The sequence below is a fragment of the Mya arenaria genome, chromosome 9, assembly GCF_026914265.1.
Source record: "Mya arenaria isolate MELC-2E11 chromosome 9, ASM2691426v1".
NCBI lineage: Eukaryota > Metazoa > Mollusca > Bivalvia > Myida > Myidae > Mya > Mya arenaria.
This window is the reverse complement of record NC_069130.1, coordinates 76,319,083-76,329,121: the sequence shown is the minus strand read 5'-3', so window position 1 is coordinate 76,329,121 and position 10,039 is coordinate 76,319,083. Positions and strand designations below refer to the sequence as shown.

General features: G+C 35.7%; 1 protein-coding gene across 6 annotated transcripts in view; it reads left to right on the top strand.

The window, feature by feature from the left end:
* The first annotated feature begins 1,315 nt into the window (after positions 1 to 1,315).
* LOC128246585 (chloride channel protein 2-like) overlaps positions 1,316 to 10,039 on the top strand; it is a 47,618-nt gene continuing 38,894 nt past the window's right edge. For 4 of the 6 annotated variants that reach the window (XM_052964849.1, XM_052964850.1, XM_052964848.1 and 1 more), the window contains exons 1-5: positions 4,084 to 4,549; positions 6,097 to 6,195; positions 7,503 to 7,632; positions 8,436 to 8,567; positions 8,936 to 9,064. In XM_052964849.1, the coding sequence (XP_052820809.1) occupies positions 4,481 to 4,549; positions 6,097 to 6,195; positions 7,503 to 7,632; positions 8,436 to 8,567; positions 8,936 to 9,064 (559 nt within the window). In that variant the 5' untranslated portion in view covers positions 4,084 to 4,480. Of the gene's footprint in view, positions 1,495 to 4,083; positions 4,550 to 6,096; positions 6,196 to 7,502; positions 7,633 to 8,435; positions 8,568 to 8,935; positions 9,065 to 9,108; positions 9,152 to 10,039 lie in introns of those variants that run through there. The other 2 variants (XM_052964851.1, XM_052964853.1) reach the window with 2 other exon arrangements.

Below are 10,039 nucleotides of genomic sequence, written 5' to 3'. Positions count from 1 at the left end.
GTATCCATCAAAACCTAATTATAGTTGGCGGTGACACGGTCGTGAGGCTGAAGTAACCGCTGTTGACAGATTTATAGTAATTTACACATAATTGACTGGTTATTGGCTAAACGTCAACACGCGATAGTATATTGAGGTCCAAGACGGACATTAACAATAACCTGAAAGCAATATTGTCAAGTTCTCATATAACATTTTTGACTTGAGCTTTCAATGTGTCCACCTCCGTAATTGTTATTTTTTACAATCTATATTTAAACTATACTCTTCTTTGATAAAAGTATTTTCGGGTCCACTATGTTTCAAGATATGTATTAATATTGCTTTGGCAAATAAACGGTATATAACAGAATTATGCTGTTTACTTCATCAAGCAAATTGAAAAGTACGTATTCACCAAAATAAATATTTCAATGGGACCATTTATCTTGGCAAATGTATACCAAAACCCCATTTACCAGCTTAGTGGTCGAGATTATATTTTGTCTGCTTGTCCAGCGTGTATTTAAATCTACCGATAAACACCTGGTATTCAATATTCAACTTAAGTTATTCTTATTTTCATACATCATTGAATTCATTCACTCCATTTTTTGTTAAATTATTAATAAAAAGTTATCCGATTAGCTACATCGTTCATAGATCCAATTAAGACCAATATTGAATACTAGTTCTTATTCAAACTAATAACGACTGACTGCTGATTTAACAAAATAACTGTACGACAGATTTGAAAAAAAATACTACCATCCCATCGGATAGAATAAATCAACAGTCATCCGTTATTGATTTTAATCAGGTGAGTCGAGGCCGGGCCAATAAACAAAATATAATATCAAACACTAATTGAGCTTGTTAAAGGGTAAATAGTATGAATGAGTAACCCGGCATTCGTCGCATTAAACCACTTATCTAAGTGCATACACACAAATTACTTTTAACCACACCTCACGTAGTAAAATTAAATAATAATTATCGTCTGAATCCAGGCGGGTAGCTGACTCTACGCAAATACGCAGTTGAGTATTGAAATTTTGACAGGTCGAGGTGTTTGAAATACCAAAACTCCGAATTTGAAAAAAAAAACGAAGGGGGTAGGAGTTGAAGGGTTTTTTAATTATGTTGTCCGTCATTAAACTGCGTTGTCCCAAATTGGCACTAGCTACGCGCCTGGATTCGATTATAACATCATCATTGTACGATATTTCCTTCAACCATGTGAAACAAGATGCAATGAGTGGTCTTCTTTGTCCTCCTACTCACAACTACAAAAAAAACATTGCTTAAAATAGGATTGGTTTAGAAAGTCAACATGCATAAGTTAACTATGATTTCGACGGCTACATTCCCAGTGTGCATTAAGCAGTTTCACTCAAAACCTTATGATGCGTAATAAGATGAAATAATTATATATGACTTTTATGGTCTAGTTACTTGACGTTCTCATTATACCAAGCGTTTCGTTACCGGAAGAAGGAAATCTAGTTTCAGCAGGTATGTTTTACCATTTACATTATAAATCTCTAGATGTGTAACAACAGTCAGTGATGTCTGTCCATTTTCGTCTTGCTCTTTTGTTTCACAGATGACGTCACTGACATCGAAAGTAACGTATCTATACAGATTTGTTTTTGACAAACGAGATAATGAAATGGCAGCAAAAAGCACTATACGCGTGTATTTTATACACATACAGGGGCGTAGCTAGCCCTCTTTTCATGTGGGTTCATAATTGTGCTAGGGGGTCCGGGGGCATGCCCCCTCGGAAAAGTTAGAAACCCATGGTGCAATCTGGGCGTTCTGATGTGCTTAATGTAGTATTGGAAAATGGACAGTTAAAGGATCATGTAGTCAAGTAAGCATACTGCAACTTTGTCTGATTTTTGTCACAATCATGTGGATTCAGCCTCACACTCGCGTATAGGCAGCTACGCGCCCTATGATCTATACAGCATTTTTTGACAAACGAGACAATCACATGGCAGCAAAATGCACTATACACGTGTATTTTATACACATGCAGGGGCGTAGCTAGCCCTATATTCATGTGGATTCATAATTGTGCTAGTGGGGTCCGGGGCATGCCTCCTCGGAATAGTTTGAAAACCATAGTGCAATCTGGGCGTTCTGATGTGCTTTATTTAGTATTGGATAATGGACAGTTTTAGGATCATGTAATCAAGTACGCATACTGCAACTTTGGCTGATTTTTGTCACAATCATGTGGATTCAGCCGCAAACTCGCGTATAGGCAGCTACGCGCCCTATGATCTATACAGCATTTCTTTTGACAAACGAGACAATCACATGCCAGCAAAAAGCACTATACGCGTGTGTTCTATACACATGCAGGGGCGTAGCTAGCCCTCTTTTCATGTGGGTTCATAATTGTGCTAGGGGGTCCGGGGCATGCCTCCTCGGAATAGTTTGAAAACCATAGTGCAATCTGGGAGTTCTGATGTGCTGTATTTAGTATTGGAAAATGGACAGTTTTAGGATCATGTAGTCAAGTACGCATACTGCAACTTTGGCTGATTTTGTCACAATCATGTGGATTCAGCCGCAAACTCGCGTATAGGCAGCTACGCGCCTGATCTATACAGCATTTCTTTTGACAAACGAGACAATCACATGCCAGCAAAAGCACTATACGCGTGTATTTTATACACATGTATCTCTAGCGGATACCTGGACCGTATCAGTAACGTCTCGAATCTGAGTTTGAGACACAGCTAGGCTTAGAAGAATGATTTCATAATGATTCAAACGGCTTTTATATAACTACTGTTGACAAAGGATGTGCATCTGATTGTAAAGCAGTTTATTTTTAACAGATACAGGCATGTTTAGAATCATTGCTATTGTAAAAGCAATTTTACAATGAAATGATAATACGGCTTTTACAGTCTGAGTCATAAGCTCTAAAGACGCGCCCAGGTAAAAGGGGTTGCACACACTACGCGCCCAACTACTAAACGTATCAAGTCATAAACACTTTAATCATATAATTTCAACACGGAAGAAAAAAAGGCGGGACTTGGAAGTTTAATTTGTAGTTGGGGATTCCAATATTCAATTACCAACCAGTCGGTAGTTGGGGATTCAATCATTGTCTTGTTTTATGGTTGAAAGGTACACGCGTAAATAAATCACACGTCACACGTTTTTTTAAACATGTACCCCGATGTGTCTTTGTCATACACACTGTTTTATTTGAGTATTTTTGTACATTCGCCAGTTGACAATTCGAACATTTCCAGTTGGTTATTCACAAATATCCAACTACCAACCAGTTGTTTATTCGCAAATATCCAACTACCAACCCGTTGGATATTCGCATATATCCAACTACCAACCCGTTGGTTATCCGCAAATATCCAAATACCAACCAGTTGGTTATTCGCAAATATCCGACTACCAACCAGTTGGTATAGTTGGGGATTCGGATTATACCTTGTTCTCTGATCAAAAGTTGTTAATGTAAATAAATATCACGTATTTGTATTTTTATACATACATGTTTGTTTGTTAGGTTTACACATACTTATCTGCTGTATTTCTTTCAGAAGAGTTGATAACATGTAATCATAGTAATCATTCGAAAATGCCGTATAGTCTTCTTTTTAAAATGATGTTTATTTAGCTTAATCCACGGGTATGATTGTGCGAAGAAAACACTTACTTAATTACCATTGGAAGATATCACTGTATTATGAAGGGTCTATTGTATTTAATTTATGCATTAATGGCATTGGAATGTCCGGTATGTTAATCTTCAGGTAAACATGTACTGTTTATTGCCCTTGTGTCACAGCAGAGTTCCAATGTATTATTATTTTGGTTGTGTTTTGTTGTTTATAACGGCTAATTGATATTATTAGGGTTGACACTTGTTGATTAAGCTCTGTATAAGTTTTGCTTTAAAAAGGCCAAACACAATAATAGACAACAAAAGGCATTATAGATTATTAGATTATTATTGGTCCCAGGTGGTTTGCACCTTAATTAATGCACTATATATAAATGACGCATACATACATAAACCTTCCAGCTATTGGGAAATCGTGTTACATTTCCGTATTCAATTAAAACGTTTCTATGTTGCTTCCGTAGTGAAAATACATTTATTTATTCATTAGGTAGCACATTATATATTATACACCTGAATGGGTGGTTGTATAATCTATAAAAAAATAAGCTATATAAAAATACAGTAGAACAGAGAACAATGAGACAATAAAGCCGATGCCTATAAATCGCTGCAACAGGAATGTTTAGAAGAGCACACTAGAAGATGACTATAGTTTGCATGGTCTATGAGTTTCTCTTCAACCGTCATAATAGGCATTAAAGTTTTATGGAAACCAGAGTGTGTCGGTGAAGTGACTGAAATATACCCTGTTATATATATAATTGTGCAGTTCACATGGAGTAATATATATTAGTTTACTTTGTTCTGCGATATATCGTTGCGTTGGATATGACAAGAAAAATGAAGAAAAACGGGATCGTGTTGGATGTAAATACTGCCGGAAGACTGCCGAACGAGGTTCAAGTTATTGTGATTTTTTTTTTTATTGGAATCATTTTTTTAAACAGGCATTGTCGTAAAATCAATTGCACACTTTGTCAAAACGGGATTGAAACTACCGAAACACGCATGGTATCCCAAATCGCTTTGGTTTTGTTCATGGCACGCGTTCAGAGCCTGGTCAGCCTCTTATTAACCGAGACGGACTCGTCTCGTTTGTACGTATTATAGAACAGAACAGAACATTTACTGATAACTTGAACATATACAGTTCATCGTTATTTCAATAAAATAAACACATGGCTTGGCAATAATTTATAAATGCGAGAGTGCATATACATATATGAATATATCAATGGTTTTATATTATTATTTTATATCTCATTCACCCTAAGCCTAAGCCAGTTTTACGGCTCTTCCGCTCAATACCTTAGCTTCTGAGGGTAAATTCTTCCGTTTGAGTTTAACACTGCACGGGGATATGGCAAGTTTTCCAAACCATAATGCAGCCAAAGGGCTTCGTCGTTTATCACATGTTCATGAACCAAGGTCAACTGGTAATTCCTCTGTTATCATTCATTCAATAAGCTCAGGAAATTTATATTTTTCGCTCAATTGTATTTCGATCTAGTAAGTGATACGTGTTTAATATATAGATTCTTATATTTAATAATTAGGCTTCAGATTGATGAATGATATGCGATAAGAAATCGCTTAAATTTAAGGTTAAACAACGAACTCGATGTGACATCAGTGCATTGACCGGTGGATCAGTGTATGGTGCTAGTTATCAGCATTACAATTCAGCACAAGTTACATGATACAAGATACTTGAATCTTTATTTAAGTCTGGTATTTGATAATAAAACAACAACAACATTAACTTAATGAGTTATTTTCCGACTGCTGTATATGTATAGTTCATTACACTGTCCGCAAAGATCTGTTCTACTTGTTCTTCGATATTTTTGGGTCCTTGTGTCGTAGGCTCGATTCCCAGCCGCACTATAAAAATAACACTAATCGCTGTCTTCCGGGAGGGATCTTAAATGGGTGTCCCGTGTGATAGTGCTATACACTGTTGCACGTTAAAGAAACAGGTAGCTCTAACCAGGGTTACATTCTGTCTGTGCGCTATGCTGTCAAAAAATAAAATGACTAACAATCTTATCTTAGCGCTTGTCAAATGGGCATCGGCCGAGTTTTAGGTCAATAAGGTTTACACACCAAACTTTATCCACACGCTACGTATGACACGATTTAAACGCTCCACCTATTTGCTACCGTTCTGGGTATAAACGGAAAATAATAATTTTCGAATCTGTTTTCTAGTTTGGTTTGCGTACACCTGGGAATAATTAATTAAAGGGTCTACAATATTTAAGTATTTGCCAAGGGCCACTGTAAAACTATTAACCGATGTTAAACACTGTTGAATGATGACTTAAACAGTTAAGTTTTGAAAACAAAAAATCAATTAAACAATTATTTACACTTGCATATGTGAAACACCGTCATGTCTACATAAGTTTATTTCTTTTCTGTAATATTTCTTTCACCTTTAGATTCCTTCGAGTGAACCCAGTTCAACCAATGAGAACGTCGGTAACAGAAAAGTATCCGTCATGGCCGACAAACAAAAGTTTGGATATGAGCAGACATTGGTGTGTATTATTTTTATATTTGTGTACAATTTTTCACAATTTTCTTTCCTATTTAAGAAGTTTAGCTATTCATTTATATTACTGCGTATTTATTTCTACACGAAATGGCTTAATTTATACATAATTCACATCCATTATATTTATTTTCGTATTATTGTTGTGGGTGGGGTAGGAATTACTTCCTTTTTAATTCTTATGAATACTGATATTATCAATGTTATTTCAATAATTAAATATACCAACATTTATATGAACCGATCAATGCCCTGTCCCGCATTGTTGAGTGGCTGGATTATATAAGACTTTTGACAGCTAGTGATCTCGGACGACCTATAGCTCAGTGTTTGAGCGTTTACTTTGGGTGCGGATGGTCAGGGTTCAAACCACCTGCAGCGTCAAACCTTAAGACATAAAAATATTGTACCAGTAGCTCCCTTGCACAGCGCTTGGCATTTAAAGGGTATAACAGGGAAATGTAGTACTCAGTACTGATGTGGTTAAACCCAGGAAAGTTGTATCGGTGCTATACACCCAGCACGTTAAAGAACCACAAAGTCTCTTGACAAAGAGGTAGGGTATCACACCCAGATCTTATGTCACCTATGGCATTTAAATACAAATTAAGTTGTGATGGCGTCGCAGCAGGGTCAAGCCAAAATAGAACCAATAGGCACGGGCAGACCATGATAAACTCAAAAACAATATTATTTATATGTTACATCTTTCTGATATACTTATAATTCTGTTGATTTTGAGTTATACCATTAAAATGAAATACATGTACATTGATGTACAGTTAAATAAAAAAAGGTGTTAAAGTGATGCTGTATCCAAAAAAGATGCAGAAATGAATGCTTATTTCTGAATTAATTATTATGATTACTAAAAACATTAATGTTGAAAAAAAACATCACCAATGGTCTGCTTCTTTATGTTAATGGAAACAACATAAGTCTAAGACTTGGGCCTTTCAGTGTTTCAGGTACCCAGGCCTTAAATCTCAGGCTTTCTGGTACCAGGCCTTTCTGAAAGTGGGACTTTTTGACCCATATTCTTTAATAAGGACCTGTGGGAAAAAGACCTGGTCTGATCCACCGCTAACCCTAGGGATTTTGACAAATTTTTCCTGCCCCAGGGTGTGGGGTTAAGTATAATTAATATATATATATTTATGGTTAAATATGATTATTTTCTTGAATAGTTTCAGATTTTCTTTCTGGAAAACATTTATTAGGAAGTTAAGATGGTCCTAATTCCTTTTTATTTTTTAAATCTTTGTCTTCTAAAAAAATCTTTGTAATATTCAGATATACGGCCAGTACAGAAAAGACTTGGGAAGTTTTGCCCGATTCCAAGCTAAACGAATAAAAAAGCATAACAAGGCTGACTTTGGAAATAGTGAACCCAAACCAAGATACAGAATATTAGAATGCTGGAGTAAGTAAATCTTAATAACAATTAACTATTAAGGAACAAGCGGATAACTTTAGGAAATCTGATGAGATAATAATTGGAATAAGGAAAGGCAATCCTCTGCCAATGTTTTTATATTTCCCTTGGCACTCACTTACATGTCAGAAAGTACAAGTTATAGTGCATATAGCTTATCATTGAACATTTATTTCCTAATAACCAGTGATTCTGTTTGGTGCAATCTACTGCCTTCTAAAGGCTGTTTCCCTTGTGAAAAAATGTCAATTTTTCCAAAAATATAGATTTTTTTTTTGATTTGGTAAATGCAGATTAATTAATAAAAAAGCAATGAATTTTATGAAAAATAAGCAAAAGCTTGATAATACCAGTACTTATTATTTTATACTAGCTCTTTCACAGCATAATGCGTGCATAAACAGTGAAAACATGTATAATTGTCATTATATATGATTTTTTTGCCTGATTTTGTATTTTCCCATGGTCGACTTTTTTCCCAATTTGTAAGGCACAGGGGATGAAAATAATTCCAAATAAAATCACTGTTAACAGAAAATCTGAGTAGAAATTTGCTTTCTTGTCCATTCAATGTAAGCAATTATCAACATTGAAATGTCGTTGGAATTACTTTATATCACTTAAGTTTAGACATAGTAATGAACTTCTTATTTTTCAATACAGTCAAATTTTGTTTGAAATGGCTTGACAATTTTTTCATTGGTGAATTATGAATTTAGACAGATTTTCGATCTATACCGGTACTATTGATATTTTTCACTTGTATGGTAAATGTTTGTTGACTTCTCTAGTTGCTGTTGTCCGGAGCTGGCATTGGGTGGTGAAGAAAGTCGGAGAAGACTGGATCTTCCTGGCGCTACTGGGAATTATTATGGCTCTCCTGAGTTTCACCATGGATTATGTCATAGAGAAGATGCAGGAAGGTATATACAATTTTATAAACAAATTTGAAAGTATATACAATTTTATAAACAAGTTTGTTGCAGGCATGACAAGAAAAATACCTTATATTGTTCCTAATAAATGCACAATCCTTGAGAATATTTTATCTGGAATCCCTAGTGGAGATTTTCAACAGTGTAACACTATTGTCTAGGTATCGCTCTCTGGATAATTGATGAAACTGACCCCGTAAGTCTTTAACTAAGGTCTTTTTCATGAAAGATTGTTTTTGATGATGCATGAAAGTCATTAAGATCATACAGTTTCATATATTGGACATTATTATAAAGTGCACAATTTGACAAAAAAATAATCTTCACTATCTGTTATTGTTATATTTTGTTTTCAGCAAAGATCTGGCTATATCAGGAGCTGTCTTTCTCCATATCACTCCAATACCTCAGCTGGGTTCTCTACTCCATACTGCTTATCACGTTTGCCGTGGGATTCACCCATCTCATGTCTCCACAGGCAATAGGTTAGATTATACTGATTTATTTATATTCTGTCCTGCTCATCACGTTTGCCGTGGGATTCACCCATCTCATGTCTCCACAGGCAATAGGTTAGATTATACTGATTTATTTATGTTCTGTCCTGCTCATCACGTTTGCCGTGGGATTCACTCATCTCATGTCTTCATAGGCAATAGGTTAGATTAAACTGATTTATTTATGCTCTGTCCTGCTCATCACGTTTGCCGTGGAATTCACTCATCTCATGTCTTCATAGGCAATAGGTTAGATTATACTGATTTATTTATATTCTCTCATGCTCATCACGTTTGCAGTTGGACTTACTCATCTCATGTTTCCACAGGCAATAGGTTGGATTATACTGATTTATCTATGCTCTGTCCTACTCATCACATTTGCCACAGGATTCACCCATCAAACAATAATTATGATAATGTTTTCAAATGAAAACTGTAATTTCTTGAATGATACAATATTTATTGGGCATAATGTGTTAATCAGAAATGTTTTAGTTCATCCCCTGAAAAGTTATTGGTAATTTACATTGTGTAAGAAATTTGAATAAAACAACTAACAGGCAGGTCAACTTTAAGAGCCTTCCTTTATGATATCAGATAGTTTGTTCTATTGTGCAACCTACACTAAGGTGACATGTACAGAGCCTGGGTGGTGGGGGGGGGGGCTACACTTCACTGGGGCTGGCCCTGTGCATGTTTCTTTCCTTTTCTTGTTTATGTAATAGATGAAATGCCATTTGTCATTATTACACAACCACTATTTCGGCCTTAAATTATTCTCTCCTGCTCTACACCTTATCTGTTGAGGGTCGATGTTTCCTTTTTAGTCTTTGACACTGGAAGCGGAATGCAGTGGGTCAGCCCCATTTCTCAGCAAATTGGCATGGGCAGACCTTTAATACAAACTCTCAAAGCACCACCACAACAGCAACTAAAAGGGCCTCAAAAAATGAAATAAAA